Source organism: Rhinolophus sinicus, chromosome 2 (genome assembly GCF_057876585.1).
Source record: "Rhinolophus sinicus isolate RSI-liver-muscle chromosome 2, RSI-T2T, whole genome shotgun sequence".
Classification (NCBI taxonomy): domain Eukaryota; kingdom Metazoa; phylum Chordata; class Mammalia; order Chiroptera; family Rhinolophidae; genus Rhinolophus; species Rhinolophus sinicus.
This window is the reverse complement of record NC_142502.1, coordinates 160,058,642-160,070,871: the sequence shown is the minus strand read 5'-3', so window position 1 is coordinate 160,070,871 and position 12,230 is coordinate 160,058,642. Positions and strand designations below refer to the sequence as shown.

Here is a 12,230-nt window from a genome sequence, read left to right as displayed (position 1 = left end):
TTTTAGCCACAAGCATATATTCTATAACTCTGGAAGTCCAGATGCCCAGACAAGGAGATTGGAGGTGATTACGCTGTATCCATTTAATGAGAAATTACATGAAGTCTTTTTTTTACACCCAGCACCTCCCATTGAGGTCTTCCAGAAGGTGGGTGCAGTTCAGAGAACATGATTTGGTCCATCCAGTTCAAAACTGTCCTGGAAGTATTGACTCAATTTGATTGAATTTCTTTTATTACCCTGAGGTGACACAGAAGAATGATAAAAATTTATCATTGGACACAGTACCAACTAGAGGAACCACCTCAAATTCTGACCTAAAGTAAAGGGTGGGGAACAGAATGTCAGAATATATCTCTTAAGGTATTATTTTAATATACTATTGCCATTTTCCCCTCTTTGTACTTGTCTTACTATAAAAAAAACACCCCCTAAACCACAAAATATATTTCTTTTCCAGTTCTAAAAATAAAGCAGCCTAAATACTGCTGTGAATATTTTCATTAAAAAAAAAATGGCTTCTAGAATATAAAAATACGTATGTTTGCTTCAGCCTGACCCCCTGGAGTCACAGGTTTATAAATTGTATAAAAGTATATAGTGTTAAGATGTTTACTAAAAATTATTAATAGGTTTTCTGAGTTATATAATTTAACTTCCCTGTGACTATTTTATAACAAGTATTACCTCCACTAACAAAATAATATGTTTTGCTTGACAGATTAGTCATGTACTCATACGACGCTACAGGTGTACCAGGCGCATTATGGCATCGGTTGGATGCCATGGAAACGCTGAGTAGGGTGTGGCTGGAGTGTGGGGGAACTTAGTCAAAAACAGTCGTCAGTTGACTCTACTAATTTTGTTCTTCTCAGAATAACGATGTCAGCTGTCCTTTTCCACAAGACATTTCATTTAGAAGACTTTCCTGAAATACTTTCTTCCTGAAATAGACAGAACTGTAGGCCGATGTGTCATTTTAGTTAATCAAAACAAGTAGGCAAATTAGTCTCTTTTATTTTTTTAATGAATGTAATTTAACGCTATTTAATTTGCATACAGGAAAGTTCACCCCGGAAAAAAAAAAAAAAAAAAAGTCTGCATTATAGCACTTTTGTAAACCTCAGCAAAGCCCTTCATTAGGAGACCTAATTGATTTTTCCTACCCACTCCTGGGGGAAGAAAGCTACCACAGTACCTGCTTATTCACTCAGAGAAGAAATGGGTGTGCTTGGTGTTTCCAGCAGAGATTTGGGTTAAAACGTCCTGTGGCTCCGTTCTCGCATGGAGATCTTGGCCAAGGCTTGTTTCAAGCATTCAGGAAATGTTTTTCTGAGCCATAGGGGGACATCGCTTGTCTGCTTGGTGTCCTCCCCATGGGCCCAATTTAGTTCAGCTTCAGCCTTCCCTGGAATTATTGCAGTTCTTGTTTATTTGAACCTGCCTTATTCCAAAAGAGGGATTTGGAGGCTTCTTACAGTGACGCACAGAATATGCCATATAAAATAAATGAGAAAGTGAGGGCAGTTGGAAATTAGAAATCCAAGACACTACGAGGAAGCCAGGCTTGGAGGTCAGTATAGAAAACGCACGCCCGAGGAGCCCTTGTGGTTGTTGGACTTGGGTCATACATTTGGCCTTGAGTCGCACAGGGACCAGAGAGCAAAAAGAGAAAACCGTTATAAGATGTATACTGTCCAGAAATTGAAGCAAAACTAGTCAATCTGAAGTCTCGCTTTTCCCAGTGTTGAAATCTGACATGACTTTTCCCAGGTGCCCTCATAAAGAAGGTGCTGTGTGATGTAATGGAACAGCTCCTTGAAACATCTTTTCCATAAATAGTGCTCTTTATGTACACGTCCTGACACCCAGCAGATGGCCAAAAGCCAAAGCATAAGTCTGTGACGGAAAAAAAAAAAAAAAATGAAGAAAAAATAAGACTGTTATGACAGTTCTTCAGGGATCTTTCACTGGACTGACTTTCTTCTTCAGTAATTCATTTTCTCTCAAAGATTCTCCAAGCTTTTCTCCATCTTTCTCGTCTCACTTCTGTCTCAAGTCTTTCTCTGCGGTTCACCCCCACCCTCCCTACTAGCATTTAGGAGACAGGAAATACTTCAATGTGGAAAGTCTCAGAAGCCTGCCCTCCCCACTGACAGGAAGATCTCTGTGTTTAGACTCCGAGCTCTTTTAAGCAAGTGAGGCCTGGCCTCCATGCAACTGTCATCTCCCCGCACCAATACCCATAGCCCTGGGCCTTACCCGGTCAGTGGCTACCTGAATGTACTTTTCCCAGGAAACAAGACTGCAGCCCAGGGAATTAAAAGAGCTTGCCTGTGGCAAGTGATTCAACATTTGGTGGTAGAGCCAGGGCTAGAATCTTCTCCGCCTGCTTTATACCCTACAGTCCTTCACTTCCCCCCCCCCCCCAGTTCTTCACTTTTTATTGTGCTGATCCCACGTAGGATAAGATCACTGTGTTTGTGGACTTTTACTTATTTATTTTTTCGAGTCAATTGACAGTCACTGCAGAAGCTTTCTTAACCATGTCCAATAGATGTGAGAGAGATCATCACGAGGAATCAGAAGGCTGGTGTGTTTAAGACCCGGAAAATATCAAGCTGGTAAGATACCTTTCTGCTTCCAAACACTCTGGTTGAAACTGCTGTTCTCCATGCTATGGGTGATTATTAAAAAGAATAATAGCTAACATTTAGTAAACACTGGGTGTCAGGCATTGTTCTAATCACTTTAAAAGTATCTTATTTAATGCTCACAAGAACCCACAATGAAGGAGGCAGGCGTGTTTATTACCTTCAATTAATAAATGAGAAAAACCAACGATAAGTATGTTATACACGAGGTTGGGGATGATTTAAGTGTTGAAAGTGTATGTAGTATGAGAGTGGAAGAAGCCCAGCCCGAGACCTTGTCGCTCATGGTTCTGTTCCCTTGGTTCTCAACATGGGGGCCGTTTTGCTCCAGGGGGCTTTTTTATTTTCATGACAAGGGCCATGGCTTTGCTTCTGGCATTCATTGGGTAGAGGCCATGGATGGTGCCAAACATCCTAAAATGCACAAAACAGCCCCCACTACAAAGAAGTATCTGACCCCAAATGTTAATAGTGCCCAAATTGAGAAACCATGCTTGGTTCCATGATTCTGAAAGAGTCTAGGTATCCATTCCCTGTTAGATTTTGTTAATTCTTAGCCAAACTAATAGGAATGCTCACCCGCAACCCAAACACAGGTTTTTTATGCTGTGGTGCTACATTTTATTTTTGCCCTGTTGGGATGGACGTAGAGGAAGGAGTAAACATTTAGTAGTTTTTATATGAAATATCTGTGACGTGTGCATGTTTCCTTCATCTGTTTAGCCACAAACATTATCAGAACAGTCTAATTTTTAATCATTTAATTTATGTACTGTGTTTCATCTGTCATCCTCTGACATTTTGAGTTTTCTCTAAGTTGAGGGCGCTTTCCCACCCCAACTGCTCATCTGGGGATGGGGTGGGAGCTGGATGAATATCAATGATGCTTAAAAATTGAAGTGGTCCACATATTGGAATGAGGCTAGGGAATCGCAATCATTTTTTACCTCTTCTATTAGTTGGTGAATGTAATGAAGGGTCCAGATAGGTCTTTTTAAATCCTGCCATTAGAATATTCAGAGTAGGCTGATGGCACAGGGGGCAGTGTGCTCTGTGTCTCTCCTATGAATGAACAAACCAGTTCTGTTTCCCAGAAAACCTCCAGCAAAAAGAGCGTTCTGTCCCCTGCTCTTCATTCTTAGGACACCCTTCGCTCCACAGTGCAGACTGCCATCCCCTTCTAGGGAGGACTTCAGTTTTGGACGTGATTTTCAACCTGGTCTTTTAGTTATCAATCAAAAGCACATTTTCTATGTTGTCCTCATTTACATTTATTTAATGCTTAAGGTCATTTGCGACCATTTGAGTGTATTTCAGCATATGGAATCAGGGACTAATAGATTGCAGCAGCATGCTGTGAAGACAGATTGTGTTTTTACAGGACAGAATGTTGTTTACTGGGTGTTAATAATCACTAATTAATAAACATATCTAGACTTCTAAAATGTTACATTTTGAGGCATAGAAATGTCAAGTGTTTAACTTATGGAGAGTAATAGTATTTTCTATCTCTTCAAAAAATAATTAAGTTACATAAAAAAAGCAAAATGCCATTGTTCAACACAGGACCTACTCAAAAGCTTAATGCATGGCTTTTGTTTCTATGTAGCTATTCTCACAAATGCTATTTATAAGTACATTGTTCTCATATGTACCTAGATATAGTCTATTTATCAATAGTCACATAAGAACCTCCAAGATAGATTTTTCCCGTCTTTATTTCATATTAATTGTGGTCAGCATCTTCTTTTTTAACCATCACAAGAATTTTGTCCAAAGTCTACTAAAGCGCTTTGTCAGAAAACAGGTAGATGAGTCAGTCCTTGAAATGCCTTGATCTTGTCTCAAGAAGCTACTTGACCACTTAACCTTAAGGAAGCTAAGAGGAAACTGCCAACCAGTGATGTAATAATCAGTATTCCCTTTCCGTCCACTGCTTTCCCACCCATAACCAGCACAATATGATAAACGCATTAGCTCCACGTGAGAAGAAATAAAAGGCAACCGTTCACAAGAGAGCTAAGATATGGTTCAATATTCTTTTTTAGTGCCTCAATGCATATTCAGAATTTCTTCTCCAAATTGGAGGTGTGGAATAACAGTAGCGACAGATAGCTAAGAGGTATTTACCTTAGCTACAAAGCCCACACGTGAGCCAAATATTTCTGCTATTAAAAAGCACTTCAAAGCTTGACATGAAGTTTGTAACAGCTGACTGTCTCCTGTGACTTCATTTGCAAAGAAGATATAAAAGCAGAAAGGAAAATCATGATATGAGAACTGTGAACCTAGGAAATAGTGTTTCTAAAAAGGAATGACAAGACCCCTAGAAATGTGGCTGGCACCCCCACGCTCCTGTTCTCACTGTTCTTAGTAACCACCGGCAGCCTCCTGTGACCAGCCTCTTCCTACTTCCCCCACTGGGCAGAGAGCCAGGGTGTGTGGGGCCTGAAACTTATTTTGAGGGCCCTCCTTAGGAGTTTTAATTCAATTATGCCTTATTTTGGTAAATTTTATCTTACTTTGGCAAATTTTACAGAAGCATACTACCATGTGAACCCATTACCAGGGTTCCTCGCGGGCCTTGGAAGGGGCCAGTGCAAGTGAGGGGTCCCAGCACGCAAGCTTCATTAGCGTCACGGTAAATTCAGCCCTGCTCTCATACACACCGCCACCCTTACCTAGAAGAACGTATAAACTTTTTTTCTCCCTCTGTTCCATTTTAATCCCAGTCTGACTGTTGCTAAAAATGAAATACATGTTTGCAAAAGCCCGGAAGCTTTAGCGACGGCCACGCAAGATCTTGGATGTACATATATGAAGCATATAGCTATTACATTTCAAAGATCATAATGCAATCATTTGATGTTTCATTCATTTGTTCATTCATGCAGCCATCCATTCGTTTCACTAATGTATCCAAGGTATTCTTCCTTTAAGAACATAAATATGGAGTTAGCAAGAATAACTCTTGAACAAAGGGAATTGTGCTACTAAATATAGCTAGAGATTGGTGAAAGAGCAAAGATATTTACAGCATCTCAATTGTTAGGTTTACCTGAAACTGTCTTCAAAACTGTGACTCTCTAATAAAGAACCATTCAGAGCTTTTGACGGCTACATATTTCTAGGTGTTCCAGAATTAGTGAATGGCGTCATTCTCTGGTTAATATTAGTTAACAGTTACCAAATTTTTAAAAAATCTATTAAGTATACCCTGCTGTGATATTAACAGTGAGTTTCCACTTAAGAAAAGAAGTTATCTTTGTGTGAAAATTGCTAGCAAATTTAGGCTGTGACTTCTATTATTCTTTGATAAACCATTAATCTTAGTAAACTATAGAATTTGTTATAACTTTTAAGACTTTTTTTATAACACAAATTTTACCTTTATGTAGGCCCCCAGGATTGGCTATTGGCCCCAGTGCCCTGCTGCTTTTTAAGATTTATATCTTTTCTGAGGTTCATTCTCCTTTAGAGGTTAAATTAGGGGTGTGGACCTGAAGCTGAAGCTGAACAATAATGAATGCCAACTATAATTTTATATATGTGTACGTATATACTTACAAGAAGCAGAGTACAGCATTAGGAATAGAGACAGTGGAAACGTAATGGCTGTGTGCGATGTCAGAGGGGTAGTGGATGGGGTAGGGGGGTTCACACAGTGTGAGGGATATAAATGATAAATGTCTAAGTATTATTTTGTCTGTGCACCTGAAACTAATAAAAAATAAACAAAAAAATATATATAAAATGTATTTCTTACTGTACATTAAAACAGTTTATAAAGTTAAAAAGCAATGAAAATGTAAGATTTGATTTTAGATAGCTACGTGTACAAGGCAAATACTTTGAAAAGAAAATTGTTTTTGCTGTCAGAGGCTTACTTTTTCTTCCCCCCCATCATAAGTGAAAATGATATTAAGCCTTCTAAATCAGGACACATATCACCTTTAATTTTTGTTTTGTTTTGGTTTCTTTCTCTAGAGCATCTCACCCCAAAATGAATTTGGTAATTGTAAATATGACTAAAGAGTCTATATAATGCTGTAATCATAATATTACTTAAGTAAAGGAGATTTAAATATTTTAAGTGAACTAACTCATTAAAAATCTAATTCAAGCACATGCCCTATTTTGGAGTGACCATAGATATAATAAAGATATAACTAAGATAAATAAATAAATAAATAAATAAATAAATAAATAAATAAATAAATAAATAAGGGGTATGGAAAATGATTTTTTTAAATGTAAATCCCAGCCAAGTGGAGCGCAATTGCTGATTTTCCCAGGGCTTTTGCAGTCTTCTCACTTTCCTCACTCTTGCTCCTTCAGTCTGGCTTTCACTGCTCCACAGTACACTCCTCCTTTGTCACGGAAGCCTCTTCATTCTCCTCCTAACACATTTGGTCCCTCCCATCTGGTCTTGGCCAATCTTTTCCCCCTCCTCCTCGCCCATCTAAGCTGTTCCTTCTAGAATGGCTTAATTACCATTTCCCCTGCCTTCTCAGACTATTCGATTCTGCCCTCATCTGTCCCTTCTTTTAAACTACTGTTGGCCTTACAAATAGTCCCACAGTAAAACACGGTGTATTATTGTCCAAAGCGTGTTGTGTTCATTGGTTCATTCATTTCTTGACACATATTTTGAACCCCTTCTGTTTGCGAAGACCTGGAGCTGTAGTGATGAACAAGACTGAGAAAGCCCATGCCTTCTTAGAGTTCACATTCTAGCAAAGGGGCACAGATAATTTTCTTGAAGGCAAAGATTCTGCTTAATATGTCCTTGTATTCTCTGAAGCAATTAGTATACTTTATCCCTGGTATATGAAAGGTTTTAAGATTTGTATTTGGAGCACATTTTGAAAGATACGAATCCATAAGCCTTATGGAACCAAATAATTTTTAGTAGAAAAAAGTCAAGTTCTAGAGATTCAGACATCAGTTAACATATCAGATAGCTGACTTTCATTTCAGGATAGGGTTCTTCTCAGGTATATGCGGTGTCTGTAGACACACTGACATTGTGAGTAGGCGTTTATTCGTCCTTTGTCAAGTTGAAGGGGAAGGTTAGTAGACGGTAACTGAGATAAGGAAACTGAGGGCTCTCTTTAAGAAATATCCTGATAAAATGTACCTATTAGTGAGCTTGTTAGAATTATGGTAACAGAATCTTGAGAACTGCTGAGAAGCTTAGAGATGCCACAGTCCCATTTCCTTCTGTTGCTGTCTTGGATATGGAAAAGAAATTACTACGTGTGCTTTCTCTTACTAACATGTCTTTATTTGCTTGGCAAGTTTATTGAAGGACTCATGTCCCAGGTTTTTTTGTTTGTTTTGTGTGTGCGTGTGTTTTTGTGTTTTTGTTTTGTTTTTTTTGTTTTGTTTTTTTTCGCACTGAGGAAACTAACTCCCAGAGGACTGGTTAATCAGTTTCAGATATTTTGATAGAATTCTTTTCTGTGTGTTAAAATGAACTAGATTTTAAAATATGGGATGCTGTATTTTTTTAGGGGCCCTCTAAACTGCAGCACATTCAAAATTAAGGCCTTTTCTTCTAGAATAACATTGTATTGACTCTTTGGACATGCGTGTCCCTACTGTTTACCAAGGTCAAATCTCACTACCAAAAATTGGCCACATTCTCTATTGATAGCCAGGTATGCTGGTCAGATTGCTGCATCCCCTATGAAAATGTCTCCCGGTTTTAAGAAAAAAAAAATCCCTTCTCTATAGAAACCGGTATCACAGAAGTTAACGTTTCAAACAAAAATGTCTCCATTTTTAAAGCAGTTAGTCACTTTTAAATGGACAAGGGGCTATCTTAAAAATTTTTTTTAGAGAATGACCACATCATACGCCATTGATAAAAAATAACTTACTTTTCACTTGAATGATGAACATGATTTGTATTTTGCTATTACAATGTTGCTATGAAACACATCTGTATATGAACTGTTTATTTGTAAGTATATCTATGGAGTAAGTTTTCAGAAGTAGATTTTGTCTATTCATGCCAAATTATGTAAATTATTGACATTGTAATGTATTTTCATATCTGTTAAAACTAGTCCCTTGCCATTATTCTTTCTTCCTAGACTATTCTAAAATTATGTTGGTATTTGTTTTATCTTGGCATTTTCATTGAAATATATAATTTACTGAGACTTGACATCTTTATGACTTTGAGTCTTCCTATTCAAGAACGGGGTGCTTTCTTTCTAGTTAAGTTTTTTTTGGTTTTGTTTTTGTTTTTTTTTTAGGTATTTCACTAGCACTTAACATTTTTCTTTATTTTTCTTGTTAAGCTTATTTTTGGAAACTATCATTTTTGTTTCTCTTATAAATGAGATCTTCCATTATATTTCCTAACTGGTTATTATTTATGTATATATAAACAAAGCTACAGAGTTTTGTGCAGTAAATATTTAGTCACCTCAATGAGTTATTATTTTTAATAGTTTTGTCAATTTATTCTCTTGAATTTTTTAAACAGTTATATCATGATATCAGTTACAAATGATAACAATTTTGACTTATTTCTGATTCGGTTTTTACTGAGAGAACTGAATGTTTTATTTTTAAAAATACCTTTACTTTGATTCAGTTATAAAAGGAGCTTTCAATATAATGAGTCCTTCACTTCCCATTTATATTAAGGGAATAAATATGGTCGTGGTTAAAAGAGGGGGGAGAAGACATTTAAATATTTGGAATAAATATAGGTATGGGGATGACAATTCAAACAGAAAAGCAGGCTTAGTTTGCTTTTATATATTTGGTTGTTTCATTATTGGTTACCTAACAATTTATAAAGGAAAGTCGCTTTTTAAAATCTAGTGAAAAGTTGTAGAAACTCTTGGCTTTTGAGTAGAAATATATATATTTTTTATCTTGTTAAAGAATTTTTTATTGACTCCTATTTTTTTGAAGAAAAATATCATAAATAAATAGGGATCTTTAGCAGATGTCTTTTCAGCATGTATAGGGTTGATTAAATTGTTTTTCTTATTTCACCTGCAACTATGACAATTCCTATTCTCTTGAATTTTTAGCTCAATAATTTTTTTCTGATTCAGTAAAAAACAGAATCAGAAGTAAGTCAAAATTGTTATCATTTGTAATTGATATCATGATACAATTGTTTTAAAAATTCAAGAGAATAAAAGGTTTCCTAATATTAAAACATCTGTGCATTTCTAGTCATTTGGTCGTGGTGTCTTAATTCTTCTTTTAACAGGCTGCTATATTCTAATAATATGTTATCTGGGATTTTTTCAATAACAACTTTATTGAGCTCTAATTCACATACTATACAATTCACCCACTTACTTCGTATACAATTCAATGACTTTTAGTGTATTCACAGAGTTGTGCAACCATCACAGTAGGTTTTAGAACATTTTCATCATCCCAGAAGAAACCCCGTACCCATTAGCAGTCACTCCCCATTTCCTTCCACCCTTTCTCCTTCTCAGTGCTAGACAACCACTAATCTACCTTCTGCCTGTTTGGATTTTCTTATTCTGGACATTTCACATAAATGGAATCATATGACAGGTGGTCTTTCATGTCTGGCTTCTTTCACTTAACACAGTGTTTTGAGGTTTAACATGTATGAGGATGCCATTAATTTTTATGGCTGAATAATATTCCATTGGATGGATATACTAGTACATTTCATTTATACATTCGTCAGTTGATGGACGTCTGGGTTGTTTCCCTTTTTTGGCTCTTATGAATAATGCTGCTATGAACATTTGTGTACAAGTTTTTGTGACAAGTTTCATTTCTCTTGGGTGTATATGGTCATATGGTAAATCTAGTTTATCCTTTTGAGGAACTCCAGACTGTTTTCCAAGGAAGCTGGACCATTTTACATTCCCACCAGCAGTGTAGAATGCCATCTGAGCTTTTTGCATTGATATTCATCAATAACAATTGGTCCATCATTTTATTGTGCAATCTTTATTAGATTTTCATATCACAGGTATACTGGCTTCTTAAAAGAATTTGGAGGCTTTTCTTGTCTTTTGAACCACCTAATATATGGGTCACCCTAAGTTGCTACTATAATACTATATCAGGACAGTTTTTACTCCATTATTTTGGAAGTTATAGTTTGAAATTGACAAGAAATAGCAAAGTTCCTATATTAAAATGCACTGTACTTGAAAGTTTATACATTAGAAATATAAAGGGAAAAGAAGAAAAATGAGAGAAAACACCAAAAAGCAATAATGAATTTTGTGATTTCACATCAAATGGCATATAGTTGTAATCTGATATGAAATTAGAACTAATTCTAATTTTTTATTGTCACTTTGTTTTGCTACCATTTAAGTGTGGGGACAGAGTCCCAGAGAGCAGTTTCCAGACTCTCAGCCTCACGAGAAAAGGTGCTGGCTCAGTTATTGGATGACCATCAGCTGTAATCAGATAGCCATCTGCTGTGGCTGGGTGGCCATCAGCTGTTACCGGTTAGCCATGAGCCACTAATATAACTGTCATGGCTACGCTAGGGGGTTAGTTGGTTGGCAGAGAAGCGGTCGGCGGATTGCAGCTAGCAAGTGCGGTTAGCAAGCGGATTGTGGATTGCGGATCGTGTTGATCCTACCTCCTGAGTCTTGCCCAGCCGCCAGCGAGACTGGGGTGCAGGAAGACCCTTTGTTGGGGTACTGGAGGATGTTTGCTTTTGTGTCTCGACCAGACGCCATCAACAATATAGTGGTATGGACTCCCCTATCTATGGCTCCATTGTTGTTCCTTTTATGCCTCACCATATCCTGCGTTCTTGTGTGGGGAGTGGGAGCAGAGTCCCTGCATTACAATAATTTAATCAGCTGTCACAATCATAGAATCAGATATATTTGAAATGGAAAATATAATTAGTAAAGTAATTACTACCTTTCATCCCAAGATCTCAAAACCCTTTACCTGTTCTCCTTAACTGGTATAGACTATACCAGTCACCAGCATAGGGGGTCTGAATGTTAGGCAAATCTGTCTTCATTTTGGACTCTGAAATAAGTTTATTTCAACTAAATTACAGACAAAAATACAGAGCCATAGGGTGAGATCAGCTTTAACGTCAGGCCACAAACAAAGAAGTGATAAGCTGGAGCTACGATTCTCAAACTTTAGTTTCAGAATCATTTGTAGAGCTTCTTATGACCCAGATTACTGGGCCCCTTTCTCTGAAAGACTGAGGTGGAGCCCACGTCTGCATTTCTAACAGGTTGCCAGGTGACTCTGATGTTGCTCGTCTGGAGACCTCACTTGAGAACTGTGAACTAGAGTTCTCTCAGAGTTTCTCATTCAATTCTGTAGTGTTTCACTGTTTTAAAGTTGTCCATATTTCCATTCATGAAAGCCACTCCCATCCACTGTATTCTTCAGTTTATTTTCTAGATGTCATGTATTCACAAAGAAAGGACAGGAGCTGACTTAACAGTCAACACTCAATTGTCTGTTCTTAACGAATCTTCTAGATCTTCTGAGGTAAAAATTTCATTCAGACCTAATTTTACTTCCTCCTTCCCTTTCTCCGAGCTTTATTTCTAGTCTGGAAAT

General features: G+C 37.2%; 1 protein-coding gene across 1 annotated transcript in view; it reads left to right on the top strand.

The window, feature by feature from the left end:
• The window catches only part of CAMKMT (calmodulin-lysine N-methyltransferase), a 330,598-nt gene that overhangs the window by 290,937 nt on the left and 27,431 nt on the right, over window positions 1-12,230 (top strand). Inside the window, exon 7 of the mRNA XM_019748655.3 lies at window positions 2,558-2,624. Within this exon, the coding sequence (XP_019604214.3) occupies window positions 2,558-2,624 (67 nt within the window). The remainder of the gene's footprint in view (window positions 1-2,557; window positions 2,625-12,230) is intronic.